Raw genomic sequence first — 16,954 nt, forward strand, 5'->3', positions numbered from 1 at the left:
AGACCTGAATTGACTTCTATTGATAGAAAATCCACAAAGACTAGATCTTCCCATATATGAAAACGTGCACGATTGCGTGTTATCTAAAATTGTTGAGTAAACCGAAGTAAGATTCGAAGAACGTCGTAACATTGGAAACTGTAGTTTTACAATGAAATCATTAAAAATCATTTGCACCATTTTGATCTACAGTAAAGAGTTAATTTAATTTGTTGAATTGTTCAAAAAACTGATGGACATGACAATTGAAACAAGAAAATAGTCCAGTAGCAAAAAATGTCATCCATTCATCACAAAGACACACCCACATTCTCTCAAGCAACTAGCCAATCAACCACCTCATCAAGTTGGCGAGAAGGAAATTGCAGCCCATCAAAATTCCATTAGCAAGGAACGTCAAATTATCAAGGAAAGTATACGAAATTACAACAGTGGCAATGATCGAGATGACAAGAGATTACCAATGGCCAATTGGTTCGATCAAGATTTAATAGTGGCCAATGTTTTTCTGAATTTAAATCCAATGGAAGTTTTTCATCCACACAGTGGTTGTTTGATGGTTTGTAAGGATTGGAATCAGATTATTTGCAGTGCAGAATTTGCAAAATATTACTTTGAAACTTCTTTTTGTGTTTCGACTCCTTTTTTCAATGATGAAAATTGTCAAGAATTTGATAATCTTGACTCCCCAATTGAGCATAATTTAGAGGAAGCAATTGAGAGGTACATTCTTGGCTTGGAACACAAAATTGATGATGAATATGAGGAAGAAGTCAATGATGATGAACAAACAGTTGATGCATTGGATTGTGTGAAATTGTTTGAAAATGAGCTTGGAACCAAAACTAAATTAATGTGGAAAAACAATTTTTATAGAAAGTTTCTGACACTTGTTTCAATAATGGAAAGAGGTGATTATCCTCCACTCTGTAATTCAGATTCAGTCTCAGATACAACTCCCCTCCACGAACAGATTGGAAAATTATTGAAACCTTTAAATCAAAATCAAATCGACAAATTGAATATTATTTTGAAGAAATTGCAATTTTCCAAATTGTTGACCAACTCTATCAAAACAAGATCAGGAAAAGTTGTAATATTCCATGACTCGGGTTTGCCCTATATTCTATCATCTTTTTACGCAAATGTTTGTCTTGGCAGTATTGTTGTGTTAAATGTCGAAAGGCAATTTAAAAGTCAACTGTCTATTTTCCTTCCCCCATGCAGTGCAGAGGAGGAGACAACATTTAGAGATGTTCTCTGTGGACTATTATCTCCAATATTGAATATTATTAAGGAACGGAAATCCAATATCAGAAGACCTCTCAATACATACATGCTATTTTCTCAACAAAAAGTGAATGAGATAAAACTAAAAAATCCAACATTGAAAATAATAGAGCTAGCAAGGATAATTGTCAACTGTTGGGAAAATTTGAATGAAAATGAACAACAACTATTTGTTGAAGAGGAAAACAAACTGAAAATGGAATATCAGAGACAGTTGGAAAATTTCCAGTACATTATTTCAGGTTTAAACTAATCATTTAGAATAAATAACTAATAAATAGTATGCACATTGTTCTTAAAATGATGATACTAATTGGAAACTATGTGAAACTCCCCTCCAATATTAATTTCTTTCCATGTATAAATTTAAGAACATGTGCTCATTAGAATCAATTCAAAGTTAGTCATTTAGAACATTTTAGAAATGTTCATATAATCAGATAAATTCCCAACAAAGAAATACTTTTGGAATCGATTTGAAAACTTTGAAATTAGAAAGTTTACAAAATATTTGAATCGAGCATATTTCCCAATTCAATGCTTAATCCATAAATGTTTTAAATTCTTCCAAATCCACTATTTGATGATTATGAAAATTCGCTAAAATTCATCCAAAGACCAAATCTGGAGACTAATCATTTTAATACTTCTCCAAAACAAGTATCTTACAAATCCAAACTCATTGCCCATTTTACAAATATCGAAGTGTTTAGCCAATATAACTGATTTTTAGTCATACTTTCCCTCAATAATCAACAGTAAACATTCCAATTATCATATTTACCCATTAAGCCATAGCAACATTGGTTTTTTCGTTGAATTAATGCACTCCTCTTATTATTCTCCTATTTTCACAGTTTTTGGTGAGGCATTTACTTTTGTGAATGGATCGTAATGGCTTCCCAATTATGACCAACAAACAACATTTTGACTGGCCACAACAATAGAGAGGTTCATTTCACTTACAATAAAATTATAGTTACTACAGTAATGTGATGATGGTACTATTTGCATTGCATACATTACAATAGACACTTCATTGAAGAAGGTTCTTATCTCTCGGAAAGTTTTTTCTCTCTTATCTTCCGAAAATAAATTTGTCCATCAAATAAATTAATATTGGTGATGATTAATAATTGTATTGGTGATGATAAAGTACTAGTGTTAGAAAGAAGAAGGTTGTTGGTCAATTTGTTTGTCAGGATGAAGAGTTTAGTTCATCATTCATCTTGAAATTTTTTATTCTTGCAGGAGTTTCGTTTGTTGTGAAAAAGTTGTGTGGAATTTCATGATGATTAGAAAGCAAGCCAAAACATTTGTTCTCTTTAATATACGAAACAAGCCTAACTCCACCAACAGATTGAACAGTTTTTTGAAATTGCCAATGCACATTCCAAATATCCCAACATTGCATGCACCTCCACAATGCCACTATCATTCAATGATGTGCTTTCTTTTCCATCAAATATTACATAATATTCAACATTTTGAAGTAGTTGTATCATCATAGACGGCGACATGAAACTCTTTAAATTTTGTGTGTTGTGATGATAGTTAGTTGAAACATCAAGTCTACAATGCAAGAATCCTCATATGGTCTTTGCATACTTCATAAGCCTTCTCACTCTCTGGACGTGTTGCAAGCCTGCTTATGACTTGTTATTGTAAATACATTCCGAACAAGTCAACCATATTTCAAGCCAACCGCAAAGCACGATTTTGCCGTTGTAATTTTCATCGCTTGCTTTAAAAATGCTTTCGTCAGCGTTCTTTAATAATTTTCGTTTCGAAAAAAACAAGCATCATACCAACTAACAATCAAAATGGGTAAGGAAAAGTCACACATTAACGTTGTCGTCATTGGTCACGTCGACGCTGGTAAGTCAACTACTACTGGTCACTTGATCTACAAGTGTGGTGGTATTGATAAGAGAGTCATTGAAAAGTTCGAAAAGGAAGCTGCTGAAATGGGTAAATCCTCATTCAAGTATGCTTGGGTTTTGGACAAGTTGAAGGCTGAAAGAGAAAGAGGTATCACTATTGATATTGCTCTCTGGAAGTTCGAATCTAAGAAGTACGTCTTCACCATCATTGATGCTCCAGGTCACAGAGATTTCATTAAGAACATGATTACTGGTACCTCCCAAGCTGACGTTGCTATCTTGGTTGTTGACTCAACTAACGGTGGTTTCGAAGCTGGTTTCTCCAAGGATGGTCAAACTAGAGAACACGCTTTGCTCGCCTACACTTTGGGTATTAAGCAAATGATTGTCTGTATGAACAAGTTCGATGATGAATCTGTCAAATACTCTGATAAGAGATATGAAGAAATCAAGTCTGAAGTTGGTAGATACTTGAAGTCTTTGGGTTTCCAAACTGAAGAAGGTAAGCCAAACTGTGTCCAATTCGTCCCAATTTCTGGTTGGACTGGTGACAACATGATTGAAAAGTCTGACAAGATGCCATGGTACAAGGGACCATGTCTTTTGGATGCTTTGGATAACTTGGTTGAACCTGTTAGACCAACTGATAAGCCATTGAGATTGCCACTCCAAGATGTTTACAAGATTGGTGGTATTGGTACTGTCCCAGTCGGTAGAGTTGAAACTGGTAAATTGAAGCCAGGTATGGTTGTTCACTTTGCTCCAGGTCAAGCTGCTGATACTGAAGTTAAGTCTGTCGAAATGCATCACACTTCTGTCCCAGAAGCTGGTCCAGGTGACAATGTTGGTTTCAACGTTAAGGGTTTGTCCACCACTGATATTAAGAGAGGTTATGTTGCTTCTGATGCTAAGAATGATCCATCCAGAGAAGCTGTTTCTTTCAATGCTCAAGTTATTATCATGAATCACCCTGGTGAAATCAGAAACGGTTACACTCCAGTTTTGGATTGTCACACCTCCCACATTGCTTGCAAGTTCGAAACTATCATTGAAAAGATTGATAGAAGATCTGGTAAGACTCAAGAAGCTAACCCAGAAAAGATCAAGAAGGGTGACTCTGCTATCGTCAAGATTGTTCCAACCAAGCCAATGTGTGTTGAAGGTTTCGTTGAATATCCACCTTTGGGTAGATTCGCTGTCAGAGACATGAAGCAAACTGTCGCTGTCGGTGTTATTAAGTCTGTTGAAAAGAAGGAACCTTCCAAGAAGTAAATTTTTTGAACGGCTTACTAATAAAATCCAAATAGTGATAAAAAAATTTCTAAAAAACAATAGTTCAATTTCTTTTGTAAAATATCAGAAAACTAAATAATTCTCAAAATTATCATAATAAGAGGTCTGGGATTATAAAAGGGTGAATGATTCGTGTTGGTGCACATGTGTGGGGTGGTTGGATTTGATATCATCTTTTAAAAAATACCACAATGACTATCAAGCGAGGAATAATATCTTCAAACATGATTTTGCAAAAACTGATAATGATGATCATTATAATTGGATTATTCATAAATTCCGAGATGATCAATGCCAATAGAGTTAACGTTCAGGAAATTAGGGAGGCAAGAAGTGGAATTAAACTTGCTCCTCTTCCGAATAGTAATTCTATGGAGGAATTAAAAGCCTTCAGAGAGGAAAATTATAAATTACTCAAGATTTGGAATCAAAAGAGAAAATTGAGAAATTCAAAGAGAGGATTTTATTCATCAGATGATTTTCAAATTAGACATGTTCATTTGGCATATACTCAACAACCAAATGAATTAGTAGTTCAATTTCATACATTTTCCTATCATGATAAATTGGGAAAACCACTGGTGAGGATTGGAAAGTCAGTCAATCAATTAAATGCTGTCTATCATGTTGGTGCTGTCACAACTGGATACGGAGATACCAATCATACAGGATTTGATCATGCAATTTTGATGAATAATTTGGAATTTGATACTACCTATCATTATCAAGTTGGGTTGGGAGTTGTGTCACCAAATGGTGTTCCACTCTTTACTGTCCAATCACCAGTCTATAATTTTACTACAAGAAGTGAAGATCCAGATGAAATTACTCTTCTCTCCTTTGCTGATATGGGTGTTGTTTTTTCACCGCTCAATGTTAAGAGAATTCAGCAAAGAGTTAGAGAACATGCTGGTAATGGAAACTTTTTCATTTGGCATGCAGGTGATATTTCTTATGCTGATTTTTACTTTGGGTTCATGTACCAATTTATTTGGAATTTATGGTTTGAGTACATGGAAGAAATCATGCCTTATGTTCCTTACATGGTTTCAGTTGGTAGGTTTTCATTTTAGAATAATAACTGATAATTTATGCATTACATTCAAATATGCAACATTGTTGTAACATTACATTCAAATGAATACAGGTAATCATGAATATCAACCACGTCATCCTGATGTAGGTCAAGAGTACGAGGTGAGTATAATCTCTCAACGAATTTATCTGTAATTTATCAATCATGTTAATAGTTTAATTTTGCCGCATTTAATCACAAGTTTTGGATGCCTTTGCGTAATGATTCTAGTTATGGACACAATATGTGGTATCATTTTGATTTTGGTCCAGTAAGATTTGTCTCTCTCGATACAGAAACCAATTTTAAACATGCGCCATTTCCTCCAGTTTTCAATGGAGATCACGTCTCTTATATAACCAATTCCTTAAAATCTACTAATAAGGACCAGACACCTTTTGTAATGGTAATTGGTCATAGACCTATTTATTCTGCTGTTCACGACTTTAGTGATGCAAGTGGAAATGTTATTGGTCAATCAAAGGTTTATCAAAAGTTGTGGGAAGAATTGTTCCGTGAGACAACCGACTTGTTTATGGCTGGTCACGTACATGCTTACGGTAAGTAGAAGCAGTTGAGAGGTGCAGACATGACTTAGCACGACCTTAATAATTTTTTAAATTGGATTACACTCACTTCCTTATTCGTATTATTGGATTTCCAAAGAGAGACAATATCCAGTCTTTAATCAGACAATATATCCCATGCCTGATCCTCAACATTTAGTCTCACCTAATGTTACCATTCACATTATTAATGGAAGTGGTGGATGCTTGGAAGGTTTGGAAGAGACTCAGTAAGTTTAAATTTTCACACTCTTTGTAATCTTTGTGTTCCATCGACCTGTTCCATGATTCAACTCATGAATCTTGACTAATTTAATCTTTTTTGAAACCAATTTAATGGATTAATGCGACTACATTGTCTAGATGGTACAATAAGAATATTCCTTGGAATTACAAAATGTTTAATGGTGATGAAGGATATGCAATCTTAAAAGTCCAGAGAAATAGACAAACCAGGCAAGTCACAGCAGAGTGGAAATTTCACACAGCCACTGAACAACAGGTGATTGATTCGTTTACTTTGGTCAAAAAATATTAAACCATTTTTGAAATTTTGTATTACCAGACTCTCAATACCACATTTATTTTCAAGAATATAGGCTCTAATTAATATTATTGAATAATAGATTGAATCAGTGAAATTTTATCTTGATCACTTGAATATTGAATCGTTCAATAAAATCACTGAATGGAAATGAATATTATTCAGTAAATATCCTAACAAGGATGAGCGTACAATCAATAGGAACTTTTGTTTTACTCCTTATATGAATTTTGAATACTGTAATTCTAAATAAGTTCGGCATCATGGCTCCAGTCCAAAATCGAGAAAGCACGCCAAACTTGGCTTACCCAGCAAATTTGTTTCTCAACCTCAACAAACGCTGGTAATCTTTGCGACTCAAAAAGACGCACACACAAGAAGGAAGTGAAGAGGTGCATCTCTGCCTCTCACGCACTTGTACCTTCATACTCTCAACCTCAAGTGCAGAATTAAGGCGGCAATTTTGAATACAACTCGAAAAAAAAGACAACAAACAACACACAACCCTCTCAAACATTGTACCTCCTTAGCAAGAGTTCCATCACTGAACAAGCAAGAGGGCATTATCTGAATAGACATAATCACTAACACCTTAATCACATCAACAACAAGTGTTTGAAGCACTTCACCCTACTCTGAATACATCCGTTCGTGTTAATTATATACCAAGTTAACACTTCAATATTCACTCAAACTATTATTAGCCAATCAGTTTGATATCATTATTGCACCTCCACTACTCGATTTCACAAGTGAAAAAAAGTGCAATAGACACCCAACACTGAATCTGGTTTTATGTTTGTGAAGAAAGTTCCCAATCTATCCTACATCGAAAAGATACGAGTAGTAAATCAATTACAAACTCAATCCTCTAGCAATACAAGCCTATCTGCTATACAACCAACCAATACTACTATAACAAGTACTAGTAACAACAATACCTCTAAACAGTCTAGTAATAAGCCTACAAGCTCTCTCTCAAATATGCTTTTAACACGCACCTACAACAATACTACTAATAACTATCACTACGGACACTATATGCCTCACAAAACAACATCAAACAAGACATCCAATGTGCAATTAATGGACCATCCAAACATTCCTCCATACTTGTTGGCAATGGCCAAGAACAGCCAAATTGTTCAACACGAGAAGGAATCTGAAAGAGTCAATGCATTCCAAAAGCTTACTATTCAAACTCCAACAACAACCCTCCAAACCAACTACTCAAGCTCCTCTCTCAATGTACTTGCTCAATCACCATGTAGTCCTTCCTCAATGCTTGACTCATCTCCAACACCAAACACCAAGAGTGATTCCAAATCTGTCAAGCGTTTCATTGCTCACTCTCAAACTCACAACTTGATCCAAAGGAATGATCTCGTCTTTATCAATATTGATGAAGAGTTGTCAATTCTTAATATGATTGATCCACTCTTCCACGGAAAGATTGGTATCATTTCTGAGATTAGAGAAGACGATTGTGTCATTGAAGTAGTTGAGAATAATCAAAAGAATAATGATGACAATATGTGCTTTATGAACATGACAGTCAATCAACCAATTTCACACAGCTTCCAACCTCAATCAATGTTAAGAAAGGAATTGAACAAGTCTTCTCGTCCTAGTGTGAGACCTTTGAAGAGAAAGATTGTTGTTCCAATCTTCTGTTTGTGCTTGGAAGATGCTGTTCTCAAGGAAAGACTCGCCAATAACAATGGATATCAAAGGTAACCCTCAACACAGTCTGTTTCAACTAGATTGTTGAACTGTAATTTGGTGTTAAAATACGGTGGATGGATCATGTTGAGTTCTCACTCTTGAGATTGAAAATCAGCAATATTCGCATGACCAAAGAAAACCAATAGATAAAGTAAGAAATAAAGTCCTCTTATCAAAATATAGAAATCAATTGTTCAAATCAAAGATGAGGGAGCACAAAGGAGTTTTACACGAACTCTAAATATTTGTGCATGTTACAGGTTCATCAACTTATTGAGGTTGAAGAATCCTCTATCAATTTTGAGAAGCTGTCGCAGATTGTGTCCTGTAAGGTTCAATATTTCATGGTGGATACTTGAGTACAGGTTCAGGTCCATAACACCACCCCGACTCTTAATGGACGAGTATCCAATTATATCCTTTTCCTTTTGTAATGAAAAATAAGAAACAAAAGAATCGTGCTTAAGGCTAACTGGAATAAGAATCCTAAATAAACTGTTATCCAGTACGGATTCTTAGTGATTCATTGTATAAATTTTGATACAACGTATACTGCAATGAAAATATTCAAAATCTTAATATTCATTTCTAATTTCACTTATTAGAAACCTCTCTTACAACTCACGTTTCACATTACATTGAAAATTGCAATATTTAATTTTTTAAAATTAAATAATTAATATAAAAATGTCCAAACCGCCTTCATCACGTTATTGTCTCATTCAATATCGTGAAATTCCCAGTGAAATTTGGTATTGGATCATTTCATATTCGGATCATGATGAATTATGTAATTTGGAGAAGACTTGTAAATATTTTCGGAATGAATTGTTATCCAATGAAGGCTACATTCGTCTCATTGTCAATAATTTAATTTTAAATGATGAACAAGAGGATGATACAAAGTCTAAACGAAAAACCTCTTCAATTTTGGATGATATTGATTCACCACTTTCTTCACCATCATCATACAATTTTAATAATAATTTTAATAAGGAAAGGATGCAAAATCAATTTAAAGAAGCCTCCGAAAGGATTATTCATGAAATTATGGCAGGACACTCGACACGATCCAAACAAATATTGAAGGAATATATTTTCGATAGAATTATGAAGGAAAATGTTTCGGAGAAGAGGAGGGAAGAGTTGATTAATTATTTGGTGGTTGATGAATTCAAGTTTCAATCGGTGAGGGATTTGTATATTGCATGTCATTTGTATAATATTAATCCTTTCATTTCGTGGAAACAAACAATTCCATCAACAAGTAATGATGATACCTATAATAGAGCTCTTGTGAATAATTATGAGAGAATTAAGAGTGGGGATTTGTGTGTTCATTGGAAAGGAGTGGTCATACAGAATAGTCAAAATCTTCTCACTTGTTATTTGATTGATGATGATTTGTTCAATGTGGAATTTTCATGTTTACCAATTGTAACATTGACCAATGTTAGGAATATTCAGAATTTTAATTATTTGGAAACCATAGAGTTTATTGGCAGAATTGATTCAATTCCCTACACGAATAGAACCAATAATAAGGTCATTGGATATATTCAGGGAGTTCACTCACTGGTAGATCAATTCAGTGGGTTAGTTTCTTACTATGTGCCAGCCTATTCTACAGTGGATCAATCATTCAAAAACAAACTTTATACACTGCTCACAATTCAAGGAAGTGGAACTCTCATAAGAAAGGTTTTATCCAACAGAATTGAGAATAGAAATCTGTCAATTTCAAAGTACAAACTATCATCGAAACACTATCTAGGAAATGTTATCAAGTGGAATAGTCAAATATTATGGAAGGTCGTTTTCAATTCTCACAAATACATGTTGGTGAGATCATTTGATAGAAATGACTCTCTGTTGCATATTGTTCATTGTGGAGGTAGTAGTGAAACTCTTCCAACACCTGGTCAGATAGTTTCACTCAAAGCTACAGCTGTCAATGATCGATTTTTCATTTTAAAAAGTATTGAACAGCTATCAGAAGAAGAGAATGATCAAGCCAATGAAAATTTAAGATTCTCCCCAATTGTTAAAATAATTCTAGGATTATTTTGGCTATTTTATGTTTGCATTGCATGGATTGTTTCTCTAATAAGTGGATGGAAATTATTTTAAATAAACCATTGTCATAGATTACAATTTCCAATTTATTGCAACAAAACATTAGTTTAAATCAAAGAAAAAAATGCAAATCTCACAAAATCTTCCTTCTGCTGAATCGTATCACAAATTAATCTCTTCAATATTGGTAAACTTGATGAGGCCGTATCCATCTTCTCCGAAGGTATTTCATTGCATCCACAAGAACCAGAATTATATTGCAATAGAGCTAATTGTTTCCTCCGATTAGGAGATGTTCAAAATGCTCTCCAAGATTACAATCACAGTTTAAAAATCAAACCAGACTATGCAGAAGGTTTCGGCAATAGAGGAATGCTCTATTATCGAATGAAAGAATTCAATGGGGCATTTGATGATTTCACACGAGCTATTCAACTCAATCCAAATGATCCTATTCACTATTACAATAGGGGGAATATTTCAAGAAGGAGAGGCAATTATTCAGAGGCACTTAAGGATTATGATCGAGCATTGGAATTGAATGCCAATTTTTCACAAGTACTAACAATGAGAGGTGCCACTTACTTTGAAATTGAAGAGTTTGAGAAGGCCATTGCTGATTGTGAGAGGAGTATTGCTTTGGATCCAAGTGATAATTGTAATTTGTTGGTGAGGGGAAAGTCGTATTTCAAGAGTGGAAATTTAATTGCTGCCTTTGCTGATTTGATGGATTATTTGAAAACTGAGCAGAATAATTCTGATGCTTTAAGTTATTTGGTCAAGCTCTACAAGATTATGAAGCAATTTGATACGGCCTATGAGTTTTTGCTTCATATTGGAGAGATTGAGGGATTGAGCTTTGAGAATGTTTATGAGAGAGCTGAATGCTTGGAGGAAATGAAGAATTATCCTCTTGCTATCAAACATTGGACTGCAATCATGGATAATGAGCCTCAAAATCCACGAATTATGGAAATCCTTTTGAGAAGAGGACAATGCTACATGGAAAATAAGGAATTTTCTAATGCTATTAAGGATTTCCAATCAGTAATTGAGTCAACAAGTTCAGAAAATGAATTGAAGGAAAGTGCTAAACAGCTCATCCAAGCTTGTGAACAATAATTCAAATATTTTCCACTTTGGTTGTAATTATAATTCCACAATTGTTTCTACATTCAATAAATTAATTTATTCTCATATTACTATTTACATTACAATACACCATCCACTTTCCTTTTCTTCTTCCTTTTCCTCCTTCTTTTCAGCCTTCTTTTCAGCTGTTTTAATTCCAAATGTTCCTTTCACTATTTAATTATTTTCATATTAATTAATATTTAAAATATTGTAATAAATAATATTTAAATATTAATATATTAACTTCATCATGATCAAAACCTACCAAAATTCATAGTTTTATGATAAGGACACTTGCTCACATCGGAAGCTCCTGCTGCTTTATGTAATTTTTGTAATTTTGTTTCATCCTTTGAATTATTTGCCACTAATTGAGCCAAATCATTCTTTTTCTGCGAAGAAGCACTCGATGATGATGAAGAAACGGTTGCAACGTTCGTTGAAGACATTGTTTTTTTTGATTGAATTGTTTCCCGCCAAGCACACCAGTAAATTTTTCAATTTTAAAAAAAAAACAAAAAACACAACTTCAGTCCGTTTATTGAGGACAAATAGAATTGAATGCGATCATTACCTCATAATGATGATTTAATGATGAAGAATTGGGAAAGAAATTGTGAGAAGGAAAATATTAAGGAAATAATGTAATTTGATTGGATAATTAATATTTTATGCAATTAATTTGGGATAATGGGCTCAAGCGGAAGGAGAAGAATGGAATTGGTTCTTTTCTTACTTGTTATTACTTTAATTTATAATCAATTAATTTTAATTATTTATTATATATTTTGTTTGGAGAGTTTGGCTAGTGTTTGGACTACAGTGAAGAATTTGCAAAATGATATTAGAAATTGAATACACTTTGTGAAATTATGTATCCTAATGTGATGTAATGGAATAAATGACTGAAATCGCTAAATATGAATTAAATAAGAAGAACTAGCTTCATGGTTTGATGGAATTGTCACCACTTTCCAATAATCTCTCTTGAAATTTATCCTAAACTCAGATGCAAATAGAAACAAAGATTCCAAAACCAACAATCGGCGAATATTGTACTACTCTCTTAACACTATTGTATTAAATTACAATGGAGACATTACAATTTTTGGAACTAGGATTATTCCTTCTTCAGGATTCGCTTTCGTTCTTGCTTCCATTTTTACGATTCACTTTCCAATAAAAATTAAAGAGTTCGGGCCTGCTACCAAATTTCACCATTAATATCACAATTGTAAAGACATGTCAAATCGATTCCCCACATCTATTTCTCACTTTCCATCTTGGCAATTAATTAGGTGCCAAGAGTCAAGTTTTTTCGCGGCCAAACAGGTTTCGATAATAAACAATTATTAAAAAAATGGGTCAAACAATAACTGCACCATTATGTTCTCTAACACTATTCCTCATCCTTCTTTCTCATTGTTTCGTATTGTCATCAGAAATTGCCTCCTTTCAGTCAGTTTCGTTTCCAGTTCTCAATGCAAACATTTTCAAACCAGTTCAAGTTAAGAATTTCGTTTTCATTCCACCTTACGATTCTCCAAGCTTGGATTTCTGTGCACCATTCGATGAGAAACAAAATTCCTCAGTAAAATTACTTGTAAGCAAAGTTTCTCGATCCAAGTTTCCAACACAAAACATGATTGAACGAAACTGTTTCAGATATTTTTGCACTCTATCTAACGAAACATCATATGAGCATTATAATGCAACTCAGAGAATGTCAAAGAATGAATTATATAGAAGTGAAGTATGTTTTTTAAGAAATAGTCTCATTTCTCACACAGTTTAGTTTGCTTTCCTTTTTAATTATTGTTTCTTATGCAATAGTTCAGAGGCAAGAACCTTCAGAGAGGCCATTTCCACTACAGAAAGGCCTACGTGTAGAGAGTTTCCCTCCACACATCATCAAATGGTTTCACTCATGAATGAACATTGCATTTCTGCTTCTGGCTTACAGAATGAAAATAATTTAACTCAACCAAATATGGATTATTCAAATAGTGGAAAGGGAATACATTTTGGTATAATGGATGCTCGATTTTTTGAGGCAACTAGTGTTTATTCTCAAACTCTTGCCAAGATTATACCTAAAGATTGGTCAACAGACAATTTGGCTTATTTTTTCAAGTCAATGTTTCCAATAGAGTCAACAGGATCACAATTTACATCAAGTGAAATGCCAATGTTCTGCCATTGTGGTAAAACCAATGATTTTTCATTTAGATGTTATGACGTTAATCACATGTTTCTAACTCCGTACAGATACCAAACGTCACCAATCATTTTCCTATTCTTTTCCATCGTGTCAAGTATTTTCTTTGTTTTGGGAGTTGTCATTCCAAGATGCAAGGTAACATTCTCAATATTAACTCAAAAACCAGATTTCAAAAAGGATGAAAATTTCTATTTTGGAACTTCTGAAGCAACTCATATCATTCTCAGATATTTGAGAGCTATTTGGTTGATTACATTTGGTGATATCAAATTCCATTCGATATTTTGGAATTCACTCCTCTTGATTTTAATGTACTTGGTAGAAATTACCTACTTTGCAAGAGCATTCACTGAACCAATTTTGAATTTCACAATTGATGACACAGGTGGAACGATTAGAGCAATTGCATTCGTGTCATTGGCATTGTGTTTCAGTTCAATGATTGTCCATTGGAGTCATACTTTGGATTTAATTAAGAAAGCCAAGTCTAAGGGAGCTCTTTCCATTTTGAATAGCTCAATTACTTTATCATTTTACTTGTTCATGATTGCATTCTTGGTGGTTGGATTGATTGTGGCTGTGGTCACGAATGTATTGTCCATGTTTTTCTTTTTCCTTTCTATATTGTATACTACCTTGTCATTAATATTTTGTGTTGTTTTCACACTGGTTGGCGTGACTATTCTTATTAGATTGAGAAAAGGAAAGACAAATGTGATTGGTGTCAAGTTGACTAAATCTACCATGGTAATGAATGCTATTAATTTCTTACTAGTCTTGTCAACAGGTATTTCAATGCCAACATTTTTCATTGGATGGGACATTTTCAGTGTGGAATTGGGGTTATTAAGAGGAACTGTCTTTGACATCTTTTTGCTATTGGCCTCTAACTGTGTCACTTACATTTTGTACACTCCATTAGAAGGTAAAACTGTTTATGGAGAGACATGTAGTGATACAGTTCATAGAATTCTCAATTGTGAGTGCCGTTTTCTAATGAGAAGTGAGGATGAGGATGGAAATATTGAGAATGCAAAGAGTTCATCATCAAGAAGTGGACATTTGAGGAATAAGAATGTTGAACATGTGAAGAAGAATGAACCCATGCCACACTTTGGTTCTCCAAGTTCTAGTCAATCAGATTTGTCAAATGCTTCGATAGATTGTCCTATCGTTCCTCAAGAGGAAGGTACAGAAATGATGGAGGTTAGTCCTAAAGAATCCAAAGAAGTTATTGAATAAATTCCTTCAATCTCTATTCTGATCATATTTGTTCATAAAGTATTTGGTCAAGAATTAACTTTATTGTTGTGGATTCTTGATATCAAATTGAGCCTTGACGTGTCCCTTGTGATTAATAAATGAAACGCTCATGGATGATTTGGTCAATTGAACAGCTGTGAATGCAGATTCTTCCAAATAATATTTCAATCCAGGATGAGTTGGATCAATTTCACCCTTATGGACCTTACTTCCACCTCCACTGACAATTTGATGCATACAATTATTTCCATTACAATCAAATCCATTCAAATATTGTAAATTGTGATCGTGTCCAGATAAGTAAACATAAAATCCATTCTTTTGAAGGAATGGTTCCAACTTTTTGGTAATATCAATATTGTCTCCATGTTTACCAGCAGACTTGATTGGATGGTGACCAACAGCAATCTTGAAACTAATTTGGTTTTCTCTAGAAATACTATCAATAGTTTGTTGCATGAATGCAAGTTGTCTATTGATGTCCTTTTGAAGAACAAGTGCAGTCATATTGACCTTGGAACTGGCATAATATGATTCAATCATTGGACTTGTATCAAAAACAGCAAGTAGAATATTCAAATTACCAACCGAAATCACTCTAGCATAATATTCATTAGGCAAATAAAACTTGCTCGAATGTTTCTCTCCATTATTATACCTCAAACTGTACTCCACTTCAGCATGAGCATACCCATAATATTCATGATTTCCTAATGCATTATAAAATTGGTTACCAAAAGCATGACGAGGTCTATAAACATCTTCAAAACTTGATTGAAATTGTGAATCATGAATTCCAGAAACTCCATTCGGATAGAAATTATCACCCACTCCAAGAGAGAAATCACAACTTGGAGCCACACTTGTACACCATTTAGCCATTTGTTGGGCAACCTCAAGCTATTTCCAAATTGGAATTATTATCCAAATTATTTAATTTATATAAATTTACCTGATTATCACCTCCATTTCTTCCATAATCTCCAATCACTGTAAAATAGGCTACATTTCCATCATCGGATGCTGATAATACTTTCTTATTTCCAACTCCAACCTTCAAATGAAAGCCTTCAACACCCGAACGGATAAAGTTCAACACGACAACAACAAGCAGAACAACCAAGAGAAAAAATCTATCAACTTGTTGAGACATTTTTTTGTAATGATTTTTTAAAATAGATTATAAGAGGTGTTTCATGGTGAGGAGTTAATTTTTCCAAATAAAGAAGATTGTAAAAAGATTTTTCATTGAAATACAGTGAATATTGATGAACTAATTAAAAGCACCTCTGATGAGAATTGGATTTTTGGATGCTTGTTTTCTTCTTGGACAGGCATACTTGGTAATAATCTTGAATTCATAGGTGTACTCCTTTTTCAAGAGTTTTTTACTCTTTCCAATGTAATGTCCATTAAAGTCAACCTTCTCATCACAAACTAGTTCAAATTTAGCTCCTGATAATTCATTATTTGAACTGAGAATCATGTCAAATTCCACAACAATTCCATGGGCAATATTTGATGGATCAAAAAGTGAAATTTTAGGTCCTGGTTTACCAATATTTAAACATCTGTGAAAATAATTATCAATGTAAACAATTTGATAGGATCCATGATTGGTGGCACATGTAGCATTGGTTGGAATGACTGGTTTGCATAGATTTACCATATAATATGATCCTGGAATGTAGTCTGGTACTTGCCATCCCGATTGACCGTTATCGGATTGGGACAAGTCAACAATCATTCCATCCTTTTCAATAGAACAATCTTGAGAGTAAACTAAACTAACGGAAGAAGAAAGAATAGCACAGAGCAGTAATAAACAGCAAAAAGTAACAGTTGAAGTGAAATGCATTTTTTTTTTCGAAAAGAAAACGAGAC

At 33.9% G+C, this 16,954-nt stretch overlaps 9 protein-coding genes across 9 annotated transcripts; 7 read left to right on the forward strand and 2 right to left on the reverse strand.

Annotated features, from left to right (window-relative positions):
- Positions 1-463: 463 nt before the first annotated feature.
- NAEGRDRAFT_67815 (uncharacterized protein) lies at positions 464-1,543 on the forward strand (the record flags this gene model as incomplete). Its single annotated transcript, XM_002676879.1, has 1 exon — positions 464-1,543. The coding sequence occupies one exon, from the start codon at positions 464-466 to the stop codon at positions 1,541-1,543; it is 1,080 nt and encodes a 359-aa protein (XP_002676925.1).
- Positions 1,544-3,073: 1,530 nt separating this feature from the next.
- On the forward strand, positions 3,074-4,502 carry NAEGRDRAFT_82621 (uncharacterized protein). Its single transcript, XM_002676880.1, has one exon. The coding sequence runs from the start codon at positions 3,114-3,116 to the stop codon at positions 4,443-4,445; it is 1,332 nt and encodes a 443-aa protein (XP_002676926.1). The 5' UTR covers positions 3,074-3,113; the 3' UTR covers positions 4,446-4,502.
- A 153-nt stretch (positions 4,503-4,655) lies between these two features.
- NAEGRDRAFT_58105 (uncharacterized protein) lies at positions 4,656-6,667 on the forward strand. The gene is made up of 5 exons (XM_002676881.1): positions 4,656-5,522; positions 5,614-5,663; positions 5,717-6,101; positions 6,208-6,337; positions 6,471-6,667. The coding sequence occupies exons 1-5, from the start codon at positions 4,658-4,660 to the stop codon at positions 6,643-6,645; spliced, it is 1,605 nt and encodes a 534-aa protein (XP_002676927.1). The 5' UTR covers positions 4,656-4,657; the 3' UTR covers positions 6,646-6,667.
- Positions 6,668-7,635: 968 nt separating this feature from the next.
- Positions 7,636-8,388, forward strand: NAEGRDRAFT_67818 (uncharacterized protein; the record flags this gene model as incomplete). The annotated part of the gene is made up of 1 exon (XM_002676882.1): positions 7,636-8,388. One exon carries the CDS (start codon positions 7,636-7,638, stop codon positions 8,386-8,388), a length of 753 nt encoding a protein of 250 aa, XP_002676928.1.
- A 675-nt stretch (positions 8,389-9,063) lies between these two features.
- On the forward strand, positions 9,064-10,506 carry NAEGRDRAFT_67819 (uncharacterized protein; the record flags this gene model as incomplete). Its single annotated transcript, XM_002676883.1, has 1 exon — positions 9,064-10,506. One exon carries the CDS (start codon positions 9,064-9,066, stop codon positions 10,504-10,506), a length of 1,443 nt encoding a protein of 480 aa, XP_002676929.1.
- Positions 10,507-10,824: 318 nt separating this feature from the next.
- NAEGRDRAFT_67820 (uncharacterized protein) lies at positions 10,825-11,574 on the forward strand (the record flags this gene model as incomplete). The annotated part of the gene is made up of 1 exon (XM_002676884.1): positions 10,825-11,574. The coding sequence occupies one exon, from the start codon at positions 10,825-10,827 to the stop codon at positions 11,572-11,574; it is 750 nt and encodes a 249-aa protein (XP_002676930.1).
- Positions 11,575-12,946: 1,372 nt separating this feature from the next.
- On the forward strand, positions 12,947-15,018 carry NAEGRDRAFT_67821 (uncharacterized protein; the record flags this gene model as incomplete). Its single annotated transcript, XM_002676885.1, has 3 exons — positions 12,947-13,339; positions 13,382-14,790; positions 14,970-15,018. The coding sequence occupies 3 exons, from the start codon at positions 12,947-12,949 to the stop codon at positions 15,016-15,018; spliced, it is 1,851 nt and encodes a 616-aa protein (XP_002676931.1).
- A 91-nt stretch (positions 15,019-15,109) lies between these two features.
- Positions 15,110-16,223, reverse strand: NAEGRDRAFT_33743 (uncharacterized protein; the record flags this gene model as incomplete). The annotated part of the gene is made up of 2 exons (XM_002676975.1): positions 15,110-15,970; positions 16,023-16,223. 2 exons carry the CDS (start codon positions 16,221-16,223, stop codon positions 15,110-15,112), a joined length of 1,062 nt encoding a protein of 353 aa, XP_002677021.1.
- A 120-nt stretch (positions 16,224-16,343) lies between these two features.
- NAEGRDRAFT_67823 (uncharacterized protein) lies at positions 16,344-16,928 on the reverse strand (the record flags this gene model as incomplete). The annotated part of the gene is made up of 1 exon (XM_002676976.1): positions 16,344-16,928. One exon carries the CDS (start codon positions 16,926-16,928, stop codon positions 16,344-16,346), a length of 585 nt encoding a protein of 194 aa, XP_002677022.1.
- Between the last annotated feature and the right edge of the window lie 26 nt (positions 16,929-16,954).

Source organism: Naegleria gruberi (genome assembly GCF_000004985.1).
Source record: "Naegleria gruberi genomic scaffold NAEGRscaffold_25, whole genome shotgun sequence".
NCBI lineage: Eukaryota > Heterolobosea > Eutetramitea > Acrasida > Naegleriidae > Naegleria > Naegleria gruberi.